At 39.8% G+C, this 13,355-nt stretch overlaps 1 protein-coding gene across 2 annotated transcripts in view; it reads left to right on the plus strand.

Moving 5' to 3' along the window:
* The first annotated feature begins 3,325 nt into the window (after nucleotides 1-3,325).
* The window catches only part of LOC133613769 (coiled-coil domain-containing protein 148-like), an 87,753-nt gene continuing 77,723 nt past the window's right edge, over nucleotides 3,326-13,355 (plus strand). The window contains exons 1-4 of one of the 2 annotated variants that reach the window (XM_061971541.1): nucleotides 3,326-3,402; nucleotides 3,687-3,833; nucleotides 3,913-4,038; nucleotides 4,355-4,476. In XM_061971541.1, coding sequence (XP_061827525.1) covers nucleotides 3,984-4,038; nucleotides 4,355-4,476 — 177 coding nt within the window. In that variant the 5' untranslated portion in view covers nucleotides 3,326-3,402; nucleotides 3,687-3,833; nucleotides 3,913-3,983. The remainder of the gene's footprint in view (nucleotides 3,403-3,686; nucleotides 3,834-3,912; nucleotides 4,039-4,354; nucleotides 4,477-13,355) is intronic. The other variant, XM_061971542.1, reaches the window with a different exon arrangement.

Here is a 13,355-nt window from a genome sequence, read left to right on the forward strand (position 1 = left end):
GCGATCATCTTAGTTTTAAACACACTACACACAAGTGAATGAAGGTCATACTTAGTCAAGAGCCATACATGTCACACGAAGGGTGGCCGTATGAACAATGCCAACACTGTCATAAACATGTGCCATATAGGGAAACCACACTAAACAACAATGACAAACACATTTTGGGAGAATATTTGCACCGCAACACAACATAAACACTACAGAACAAATTCCCAGAATTCCCTGCAGCACCAACTCTTCCCGGACGCTACGATATAAACAAACGCCATTGGTGGATCTCCACCTAACATCCACTGTAATGATACCAAGTACAGGAGCGTATCTAGTCGATACTACTATGATTACATCAATATTTTTTTAGCATCACAAAATATTATTTCGTTTTTTGTTTTTTAATATGATGTTTTTAAACTCAGAAAATATGTCCCTGGACACATGAGGACTTTGAATATGACCAATGTATGATCCTGTAACAACTTGGTATCAGATTGATACCCAAATTTGTGGTATCATCCAAAACTAATGTAAAGTAGGGATGTCCGATAATATCGGCCTGCCGATATTATCGGCCGATAAATGCGTTAAAATGTAATATCGGAAATGATCGGTATCGGTTTTTTTTATCGGTATCGGGTTTTTTTTTTTCATTAAATCAACATAAAAAACACAAGATACACTTACAATTAGTGCACCAACCCAAAAAACCTCCCTCCCCCATTTACACTCATTCACACAAAAGGGTTGTTTCTTTCTGTTGTTAATATTCTGGTTCCTACATTATATATCAATATATATCAATACAGTCTGCAAGGGATACAGTCCGTAAGCACACATGATTGTGCGTGCTGCTGGTCCACTAATAGTACTAACCTTTAACAGTTAATTTGACTCATTTTCATTAATTACCGGTACTAGTTTCTATGTAACTGTTTTTATATTGTTTTACTTTCTTTTTTATTCAAGAAAATGTTTTTAATTTATTTATCTTATTTTATTAATTTGTTTTAAAAATTACATTATCTTCACCATACCTGGTTGTCCAAATTAGGCATAATAATGTGTTAATTCCACGACTGCATATATCTGTTGATATCGGTATCGGTTGATATCGGTATCGGTAAATAAAGAGTTGGACAATATCGGAATATCCGATATCGGCAAAAAGCCATTATCGGACATCCCTAATGTAAAGTATCAAACAACAGAAGAATAAGTGATTATTAGATTTTAACAGAAGTGTAGATAGAACATGTTAAAAGAGGAAGTAAGCAGATGAACAAGTAGATTAATAATCAGTTTTTACAGTTTGTCCCTCATAATGTTGACGAAATAATAGAATGATAAATGACACAATATGTTACTGCATAGGTCGGCAGACTAATTAGGAGCCTTTGTTTGTTTACTTACTACTAAAAGACAAGTTGTCTTGTATGTTCACTATTGTATTTAAGGACAAACTTGCAATAAGAAACATATGTTTATTGTACCCTAAGACAGGGTTCCCCAACCTTTTTTCCACCAGGGACCAGTTTTATGTATGCATTATTTCTACGTGCGGCAGATAAAAACAGCAAAAAAAATGAGCATGAAAAATTTGCCTTTGGCTACAATCTGCCACATTAAGACTTAGACTTCCTTTTTATTGTCATTCAAATGTGAACTTAACAGTACAGATAAGAACGAAATTTCGTTACATAAGCTCATGGTAGTGCAGGATAAAAAAGCAATAAGGTGCATATATAAATAAATAAATATATATAAATAATATATACAGTATAATATATATATATATATAATAAATAAATATATATAAATATATATAAATAAATAAATAGATTACTGTACAGATAAATATATTGCACTTTTTCACATGCGTCCCTGTTTATGGATGTATGTTATATTGTCTTTTTTATTAATCCTTTTTGGGGGGAGTTGAAGGGATAATTTCATTTAATTATGATGCGTTCAAGAGTCTTACGGCCTGAGGGAAGAATGTGCATTGTCTAAAACAAAGGAGTTGTGATATACATCTATTAACAAGCTTATTGGTGTGTTCAGTAGGACAGCCGAAAGTTAAGTCGGAGAAAATGCGGTAGTTCATAAAATAATTCATGTTTATGTGCGGCCCGGTAGCAAATGTGTCACGGACCGGTACCGGTCCCTGGACCGGTGGTTGGGGATCACTGCCCTAAGATGTTTTTGTAAAAATAAAGCCAATAATGACATTTTTTGTGGTTAGAAAAGTATCGAAATACAGTTTAGTACCGGTACTAAAATATTGGTATCAGGACAACACTAATACGGACTTTATATTCTAGGATCTAATTGGCTGAGTGTACTGTTGGGTGGGTGGCATGGACATGTCTGAATAAGTTTATTTTGGTAGCAAAGGCTGATAAGACATCCAACATGCAGCCTGAGGGGGGGGAAAATAAAGGTATGTTGTCAAAAAAAACACCTTCATCAAATTAAAAGGTAGAATTACAAAAAATTAGAGTCTGCAATGTGCGACGTTTAATGAATGTGGTAATTTTTGATTATTTTCCAGGATTGTAAATCCCTCTTTCTCCCCATGCATTCCAGAGATTCTCCCACAGTAGGCTCACCTGCCCTCCTCCCCTTTTCCAGGACTTCCTGGCAAACATGCGTTCAAATGCAAACTAAAAAGGTGAGTTGGTTGGCGTACAGAAAAGTAGCACAGCAGCAGTTTTTAGGGTGCAGGGGTGCAGGGGGTGGGGAGGGGGCTGTGATGGCCATCTTTGCATCCCCAGTGTGCATGGAAGCGAGCGAGTGAAGGTCTCCTGAAGGTGTTTACGACCATAATGTGGTCATATGTAAAAATAATATAAATAAAGGATGTTCCACTTAGTGGCATTTTTTAAAAGAATGACCACTTACAATATATTGACAGACTTTTCGCAGTTCCTGCTATTCTGCCATGATGCCTTCACGTCCCCTGACTTTACAAACTCTAGCGTGTTTACAGGAGAATTAAAAAAAAAATGTTACCTTACAGCGGGGGGAGTGTTGTTAGGGCTCGGCGGCCGGCGTCTACATTTGAAAAGCCAAACTTCCTCGTCCTTTTTAGTCCCATGCGTGTGCGAGAGTTGAACTCGCCTCCATGGCCGAGCAAAGAGAAGACGGTCGACCCCTCCGCGAGCTCCTTGCTTCCCAGCAGCAGTCCCGGACACTGCGAGGCTGGATGACGTCAGAGGGGAGTGGGTGGGAGGAGCGAGGAAAGCGAGGAAAGCACTTCTAATTGGTTGAAAGGACGGAGGGAGGCGTTTCCAGGAGCGTTGAATTGACCAATGAGAAACGCTGACGTGAGTTTCCTTGGTTACGGTTTATGTCAACTGATACACTCCCGAAAAAGAGGAATACGAAGACGGAAAATGGGGGGTAAAGTACTGTATTTATTACAATTATAGTAGTATATATTATAAACATATATATGTATGTATATGTGTATATATAGTATCTAATTTAAGCGTGCTTCGTCACGATACAAGACAAATATGTTATGATTCCTGTTTACTAGCCAAATATGCTAATCAAACTTTGGATACAACGTGGAGAGATGGTGTTTTGAAATTTACTCACAAAATTACTACATTCTTGGCGCAAAAGTGAGTTTAAAATTTTGTGTTTTAACAATGCGTGTTTTTTACATTTTTGGCCTCTAGGAGCACTCGTGTAATGTTTACGTAACTCCCGTGTGCCTTACGGGTTATGACGTCACTAGTAAATGCCAACAGGTGATGATTGTTTTGCTTTGAACGTCACAAGTCGCTGCTTTCTACACAGCTTGTCAATGGCATACCTTCAAACAGGTATTTTTTATGTACCTCTTGAGAATATGCTGTGATGTATTTGACTCTGTTGATTTGATTTACTACCTGTTTTGTATAGGCATATATGTGGATACAAAAGTGAGTTGATCAACTCATCCTGTAAATAAATGACCTGGATGCCTGAGAACAATGAATGCAGCAAGTCCGCAGGCGTTTATCACAAGCTTCAGAGCAGAAGATGTGGGTAAGTAAGCAAGCAAGTGTGAAATCTGACCTGAAGTTCTAATGCTGGGCTTCTTCTGAATGTCCCAGCATGGCTTTGATGCTTTTGTCCACATGGTTTGTTTGTTCACCTGTCTTTAAGACACTCACTCAGCTAAACTGCAAAGAGAAATGTCTTGACACTTTGCTTCGCCTGCAGTCTTTTTCCGCAGCAGTTCATTGCGCCTCAATTGCTCTGTCTCCATCCTTATATATTTTTCTTCATGCTGTGGTCAGCGGAAAAGACTTGGCTTTTAACATCAAATGCTCACATCGTGTGCTTCTTCCCTTCTATGCAGAAAAGCTGTCTTCCCGATTGAAACACGGCCTGGGCAGGTCCAAGTATAAACCGACAGAATATGAAAGAGTGCAAGCCATTGTCGATGCCAAACGACTGGAGAGTGCATTGATAGCAAAAAAGGTACATTTGAGCTGTGTTGTACGGTGGCTGATAGGGGTCAGCGTGTAGCTGCGTCCAAATACTCAGAAATTTCACCAAAAAACGCAAATATTGTGGCTATATGTGAATGCAGTTAGTCGTAATTGTACACTGCCGCGCCCTTCCCCTATCGGCCGCCATAATATCGCTAATCAGCATTGCTGGTGTTCTGGCGAGACATGCTCCCCATTGGAAGTAACGTGCCCACTGCATCTTAGACTTAGACTTAGACTTAGACTTCCTTTTTATTGTCATTCAAATTTGAACTTTACAGCACAGATAAGAACGACATTTCGTTACATAAGCTCATGGTAGTGCAGGATAAAAAAGCAATACGGTGCATGTATAAATAAATACATATATATAAATAATATATAAATAAATATATATAAATAAATAAATAGATTACTGTACAGAAAAATATATTGCACTTTTTCACATGCGTCCACGTTTATGGATGTATGTTATATTGTCTTTTTTTATTCCAGCGAGTTAATCCATTTTGGGGGGAGTTGAGGGGATAATTTAATTATGATGCGTTCAAGAGTCTTACGGCCTGTAGGAAGAAGCTGTTACAGAACCCGGAGGTTCTGCTTCGGAGGCTGCGGAACCTCTTTCTAGAGTCCAGCAGTGAAAACAGTCCTTGGTGGGGGTGGGAGGAGTCTTTGCAGATTTTCTGAGCCCTGGTCAGGCAGCGGCTTTTTGTGATCTCCTGGATAGGAGGAAGAGGAGTCCTGATGATCTTTTCCGCCGTCCTCACCACTTTCTGGAGAGACTTCCAGTCTGAGGCACTGCAGGCTCCAGTCCAGACAGAGATGCTGTTGGTCAGCAGGCTCTCTATAGTGCCTCTGTAGAATGTGGTGAGAATGGGGGCATGCGCTGCTGAGCTCTTTTTACAAGAGCTCCGGTGTGTAGGGACCAGGTTATATTGTCAGTTATCTGCACCCCCAGGAACTTGGTGCTGCTTACTATCTCCACCGCTGTGCCGTTGATGTAGAGTGGAGCATGGCTGGACTGGTGCTTCCTGAAGTCAACGATGATCTCCTTGGTCTTGTTGACATTCAGGACCAGGTTGCTGGTTCTGCACCAGTCAACCAGATGTTTCACCTCCTCCCTGTAGTCCATGTCGTTGTTGTCACGGATGAGGCCCACTACTGTCGTGTACTTCACAATGTGGTTGGTAGTGGACCTGGCGCAGCAGTCATGGGTCATCAACGTGAACAGCAGCTGACTCAGGACGCAGCCCTGGGGGGAGCCGGGGCTCAGGGAGATGGCACTGGAGGTGTTGTTGCCCACTCTCACAGACTGGGGTCTCTCTGTGAGGAAGTCAAGCAGCCAGTTGCAAAGGGGGGTACTGAATCCAAACTGTGCATGAATCCAAGGAATGCAAAAATTTCATTTCATTTCCCAAAGCGTGCATCCCTTTTTGAAAGGAACATTTCACAAGAATACACTTGCTACACTAATTAGTGCTTTGTTTTGCGATTTTGTCATTTAATATACATATTTCATACTACAGACTAGGGTTGAACAGTATACTGGTACTATTATAGTACCGCGATATTAATTAATCATATTCAGTACTATACCGCCTCTAAAAAGTACCGGTCCCCCGTCATCGTCACGTCGTGACTTTGCTGGTTTACGAGCAGAGGAGCATGTTCGGCAGCACACAATCACAGAGTACTTACAAGCAGACACAGTGTGTAGACAGGAAAGGGAGAATGGACGCATTTTGGCTTAAAAAGTAAAGATAAAAGTGAAGTTATAACACTGAAACGCCCTCAGGAAGAGGTGCTTTAAGACATGGCTAGCTAGCTAGTGGCTAAAGTCCATCCGCAGTCTGCACTGTAATGATACCAAGTACAGGAGCGTATCAAGTCGGTTTGATTGATTGATTGATTGAAACTTTTATAAGTAGATTGCACAGTACAGTACATATTCCGTACAGTTGACCACTAAATGGTCTTAAATAAGTTTTTCAACTTGTTTAAGTCGGGGTCCACGTCAATCAATTCATAGTCGATACCACTATGATTACATCGATATTTTTTAGCATCACAAAATGTTTTTTCGTCTTTTTAAATTTATATTATGTTTACAAACTCAGTAAATATGTCCCTGGACACATGAGGACTTTGAATATGACCAATGTATGATCCTGTAACGACTTGGTATTGGATTGATACCCAAATATGTGGTATCATCCAAAACTAATGTAAAGTATCAAACAACAGAAGAATAAGTGATTAGTACATTTTAACAGAAGTGTAGATAGAACATGTTGAAACAGAAAATAACCAGATATTAACAGTAAATGAACAAGTAGATTAATATCTCATTTTTACAGCTTTTCCCTCAAAATGTTGACAAAATAATAGGTAGATAAATGACACCATATGTTACTGCGTACGTCAGCAGACTAATTAGGAGCCTTTGTTTGTTTACTTACTATCAATCAATCAATGTTTACTTATATAGCCTTAAATCACGAGTGTCTCAAAGGGCTGCACAAGCCACAAAGACATCCTCGGCTCAGATCCCACATCAGGGCAAATAAAAACTCAACCCATTGGGACAATGAGAAACCTTGGAGAGGACAGCAAGGTCCCCCCCAGGGCGACCGGTGCAATGGACGTCGAGTGGCTGTAGCATAATATTGTGAGAGTCCAGTCCATAGTGGATCTAACATAATAGTGAGAGTCCAGTCCATAGTGGATCTAACATAATAGTGTGAGAGTCCAGTCCATAGTGGATCTAACATAATAGTGAGAGTCCAGTCCATAGTGGATCTAACATAATAGTGAGAGTCCAGTCCATAGTGGATCTAACATAATAGTGAGAGTCCAGTCCATAGTGGATCTAACATAATAGTGAGAGTGCAGTCCATAGTGGATCTAACATAATAGTGTGAGAGTCCAGTCCATAGTGGATCTAACATAATAGTGTGAGAGTCCAGTCCATAGTGGATCTAACATAATAGTGAGAGTCCAGTCCATAGTGGATCTAACATAATAGTGTGAGAGTCCAGTCCATAGTGGATCTAACATAATAGTGAGAGTCCAGTCCATAGTGGATCTAACATAATAGTGTGAGAGTCCAGTCCATAGTGGATCTAACATAATAGTGAGAGTCCAGTCCATAGTGGATCTAACATAATAGTGTGAGAGTCCAGTCCATAGTGGATCTAACATAATAGTGTGAGAGTCCAGTCCATAGTGGGGCCAGCAGGAGACCATCCCGAGCGGAGACATGTCAGCAGCGCAGAGACGTCCCCAACCGATGCACAGGCGAGCGGTCCACCCCGGGTCCCGACTTTGGACAGCCAGCGCTTCATCTGTGGCCACCGAGCAGAAAAGAAACGGCAGATCAACTGGTCTAAAAGGGGGGTCTATTTAAAGGCTAGAGTATACAAATGAGTTTTAAGATGGGACTTAAATGCTTCTACTGAGGTAGCATCTCTAACTGTTACCGGGAGGGCATTCCAGAGTACTGGAGCCCCAATAGAAAACGCTCTATAGCCCGCAAACTTTTTTGGGGGTCTGGGAATCACTACTACTAAAATACAAGTTGTCTAGTATGTTCACTATTTTATTTAAGGAGAAAATTGTAATAAGAAACATATGTTTAATATACCAAAATATGTTTTGCTAAAATAAAGCCAATAATGCCATTTTTTGTGGTCCCCTTTATTTATAAAAGTATCAAAGTATCGAAATGCATTTTGGTTCCGGTACCAAAATATTGGTATCAGTACAGCACTACTACAAACGATCAAATGTAGTCTTTATTTGGTTATGTTTGCCTGGGGAACCAAAAGCTCTCCCAGGTTGTCTAGCGGCACTTTTTTTTTAACATCTACACCTATTAAGTTGTACACTTGATTGTTTAATAGTTTGTGGTATGAAAAATGTATATTAAATAGCAAAATCTAAAAAGATGGCATTATTCAGTGTAACAATTGTACTTGTGTGAAAGACTCCATTATTTCGCATTCTATGATGTGCAATTGCATTTGTGCATTCCTTGGATTCATACACATGCGCAGATGAATGAATTCCAGTGGGGAGCACGTCTCGCCAGAACACCAGCGTTAAAGGTTTTTGTGTTCCTAAACAAGATTAATGGTAAATGGGTTATACTTGTATAGCGCTTTTCTACCTTCAACGTACTCAAAGCGCTTTGACACTATTTCCACATTCACCCATTCATACACACATTCACACACTGATGGCGGGAGCTGCCATGCAAGGCCCTAACCACAACCCATCAGGAGCAAGGGTGAAGTGTCTTGCTCAAGGACACAACGAACGTGACGAGGTTGGTAGAAGGTGGGGATCGAACCAGTAACCCTCAGGTTGCTGGCATGGCCACTCTCCCAACTGCGCCACGCCATCCGATATTAATAGGGTTTTATTTCATAAATTGCTAATCTAATTGAATCTTCCATAATGTGACCAGTTATTGGCAATATGAGCAGTGATAAATTGGCTTGAACGTGGTGAGAGTATTTCTGTTAATGTGGCCCCGCTTGGTGGTTGTGGCCCTAAACGACCACATAGGGTGTGTATGTCCTGCCCATCACTACCTGGTACATGTGATGTTATGTTTACACAGTAATCAATAGTTTTTCGATAGTGCAAACTTTCCAAATGACCACCAATGTAATTTACCAGAGTTGTCATTGGAAATATTAAAATACCACTGCCGTTTGTTTATACTATGTTTCTGCTTATTGTGCCATAACAATTTTTATTTGTGCGGGTACCTTCCGATCGGCATAGTCACCGGGCCCCCTATCCATGTCTACTTATCATCAGTGGTCAGAAAAATATAACCTTAGAGGAAAAAATAATTTAAAACATTTATATGCACGTACAACACTTAGAACTTTTAGCATATCAGTATGTGGAATTAAATTATGGAATGGATTAAGTAAATAAGTTAAAAATTGTACTGATATGATCCAGTTTAAGAGGTTGTTCAAAATAATAGTGCTTACAGAGTACAAAAAAGAAGAATTATGAGAAATACTTTCAACCTTATTGAAAATAAGATATTCTTCATCTCAGTATGTTAATAATGACTGAATTAATTAATTAATTACATATTACAAAACTGTTGTATACTAATTCATAGATGTTATTTTATTATATAAAAAGTGATTCTATATATTTGTAAACGCTTTGAAGTGGGAAAGGGGTAGGATTAAATAAGCTTTGCTTCTTCCTACTCCTTTTCGGGCATGATGTAAAATGAAATGATATGAAATTGTGTGATGTATTATGATGTAAGTGTGTTCATGTTCGAAATAAACTAAAGAAAGAAAGAAAAAAGATATTTCTGACTTCACAGCCCAAACGAAAAATTTGTGAAAAAGCAGTGGTATTTTAATATTTCCAATTACAAAGGGGGGTGATTGGTTTGCTCCTCTAGTATAGGTTACCACAGAGGATTCGTATTAAGACAATCAAACTGGCATTAATCATTTGGAGGTTGAAAGGGGGCCGCAATATGACTACCACACATAATACAACGCCTGGCTCAATCAATATTCATCAGACGGCCTGGGGTCTATTATAGGTGTTTGAGGTTTGACTCACAGCTGAGGGAAAAGTATGTGCTCGTGGCCAAAAGAGATTAGGCTGTCCAACCTGCACTGTTTTAATTGCTAGACAGCGTCAGGAGCCCTCTTTGTTAAAAAAAAAAAAAAGTATCCTTAAAGTTGTCTGTGGCCCCTTCCAACCCTGCTCTCTGCATAACCTCGATAAGACAGGCCACATTCACATTCTGCCTTCTGACGGAATGGCAGGCTGGCTTTCTGCATATCTCCCACGGGGGACATGATGGAGGGTAAATAAATCACCATGTTTTGCCTTCAGCACGGTGTCACTTTAGCCTTTTTAGCTTTACCATTTTGGATGTTTTGCCTCTTGATTAGAATATATCCGTAACAGCAGCTGTTCAGAGCTGCAAAACAAGTGTGTCTACATTTTTTTTCAAATTTTGCAACTATAACCATAAATTAAAAGGGCTGTTTGCAAATTTATCAAATGTAAATTACAACAAACACACCACCTTATAAGTTATTTACGATTAGTGGGCAGCACGTTGGACAGGGGTTTGTGCGTGCACCTCACAATAAGAAGGTCTTGGTTGCAATTTTCGGTTTGGGGGTCTTTCTGTGTGGAGTTTGCATGTTCTCTCTGTGACTGCATGGGTTCCCTCCGGTTATATAAAGATAGATGGATGGGTTTAAAATGTCAATTACCGGTACTACGACTAAAAATTACTTGTCGGTCCGACGCACCGCCTCCTACCAGAGGTAAAGTAAAGTACCAATGATTGTCACACACACACTAGGTGTGGTGACATTTGTCCTCTGCATTTGACCCATCCCCTTGATTACCCCCTGGGAGGTGAGGGGAGCAGTGGGCAGCAGCGGTGCCGCACCTGGGAATAATTTTTGGTGATTTTACCCCCAATTCCAACCCTTGATGCTGAGTGCTAAGCAGGGAGGTAATGGCTCCTATTTTTTATAGTCTTTTGTATGACTCGGCTGGGGTTTGAACTCACAACCTACCAATCTCAGGGCGGACACTCTAAGTCATGGGTGTCAAACTCTGGCCCGCCGTGTAATTCCACTTGGCCCTTGAGGCGATATCAAATTAACACTAGAACTGACCCGCCGATTAAATACAGCGGCGGTGCCACGGTAACACCGCATTCACCGCTAATTCTCATACTTGCCAAACCTCCCGGGAGACTCCCAAATTTCAGTGCCCCTCCCGAAAATCGTCACGTCCGCTTATCACCCAGTCCAACGAATGCTGGCCCAGTCACATAATATGTGTGGCTTCTGCACGCACACACACGTGAATGCGGCCACCTCAACCGAAGGGGGCGGGGGGTTGGTGGAAGCGGGGGTGTATATTGCAGCCCGGAAGAGTTAAGGCTGCATGGGATTCTGGGTATTTGTTTTGTTGTGTTCATGTTGTGTTACGGTGCAGATGTTCTCCCGAAATGTGTTTGTCATTCTTGTTTGGTGTGGATTCACAGTGTGGCGCGTATTTGTAACAGTGTTAAAGTTATTTATACGGGCACCCTCAGTGTAACCTGTATCGCTGTTGGTCAAGTATGCATGGCATTCACGTGTGTGTGCGTATAGAAGCCGCACATATCTTGTGACTGGGCCAGCACATTGTAAGAATGGATGAAAAGCAGACGTGACGACAGCTCATAGAGGACGTTAAACGCAGTGCCTTTAAGGCACGCCCCCAAGACTGTGGTCCGGGTGGACTACGAGATATAATGACTGATGAACAACTTTGTTCGATAATGAAGGTTGCCTCAGCTCAAAGCCTGACATTAATGAACTAGCATCCAAGAAAAGATGGCAGGTATCTGGCTTGGGCACATCAGATTAGGTCAGTGTGTTGCAAACTGAGTAGTTTAAAGTCCTGAATGGTTGATTTATTCATTGTGATTTTATTTTCTAATTTATTAGCCTGTGGAAAAAGTTATTGTTGATATTTACCTCAGAAGGCTGCAAATAGAAAAGAGGCATTCAATTTTTATTTAAATTGTATTTGATATGCTATTGATATTTTTTAATTATTATTGTTATTATTTGAAACTCGATTTTGCATGTCACTATAAAGTTATATAAGCCTTGCTTGTTCAATATTCAATGCAAAACTTGTTTGGGTCCCTATTAAAAGGTTAATTTGTTCAACCTTGGCCGCGGCTTTGTTCAGTTTTAAATTTTGGCCCACTCTGTATTTGAGTTTGACACCCCTGCTCTAAGTGTAGCTTTCCTTTTGCAAAGGTAATGATCCTTCTGTTGGTTTACATACAGAAATGTTGTTACGACTTTATCTTTCTCTATTTAGTCCAGTTTGATGTCTTCTTGGCGATGCGAGCTAGAGCCGAGGTCCTCACTAACTGTGATTTTGCCTTTTTAGAGGTGGATAAAGTCGCAAATGAGATCTTTGTTCTGTTCACTTTAATGAAAGACTGAATAAAACCACATTACTGACACCTACTACATATCACCATTTGTTTATTTCTCTTAGAAGAAAATAAAACGCCATAGATGGGCAATCAGAATCAGATTCGGCTGTGAAAATCTTTACAGGCAGATAGCCCTAATTAAAAAAAAAAAAAAGTGTGTGGACAGATAACACCTTCTAGGCATCCCTGTAAAGGTTGCAAACAGCCTCTTTAAATGTATGTCATATTTTTTACCCATTTTCAATTACTAGTGAAATAACGTGCAACGTATTGTGTACTATATGTGCATACAATGTCCTAAGTGTTTGTATTGGATGAGGTGGGCCTTTCCTAGAAGGCACCAGAAAACTTTAGGGTAGCACTTTTTTATTTTTTTTATTTTTTTATTTACACCTTAACTTCAGCCTGATTTCAGCTTAACTTTAAAAAAAAATTGAACTAAACACTCAGTTAGCTAAAAAAAAAAAAAAAAAAGCACATATCAGTACAATATTGGTTATATGTAGTAATATACTTATACCCAAATGTAGCTTCATCTAGTGGTACACAAAAGAATCACTTGATTGACATAGTGTTGTATTTTCCTATATTCAAACATCGTTACTGTTACAGTTCAGAATCAGAATCGGAATCAGAATAGTTTGTATTGCCATTGTTTGAGAACGGGTTCACAAACTAGGAATTTTTCTTGGTGCAATCGTGCAATATAAAACACATAACACAGATTTGGAAATAAAAAGAGCTGTAACTGAGCTATCGGATCTTGTTATTGTTCATGTGCCTGATGTTTGATGCCTGAAAATGTGTAATATTACAGTGGCCAAAATGTTAAATATACTTGTCAAATA

This window comes from Nerophis lumbriciformis, linkage group LG13, assembly GCF_033978685.3.
Source record: "Nerophis lumbriciformis linkage group LG13, RoL_Nlum_v2.1, whole genome shotgun sequence".
In the NCBI taxonomy this organism is placed as follows: domain Eukaryota; kingdom Metazoa; phylum Chordata; class Actinopteri; order Syngnathiformes; family Syngnathidae; genus Nerophis; species Nerophis lumbriciformis.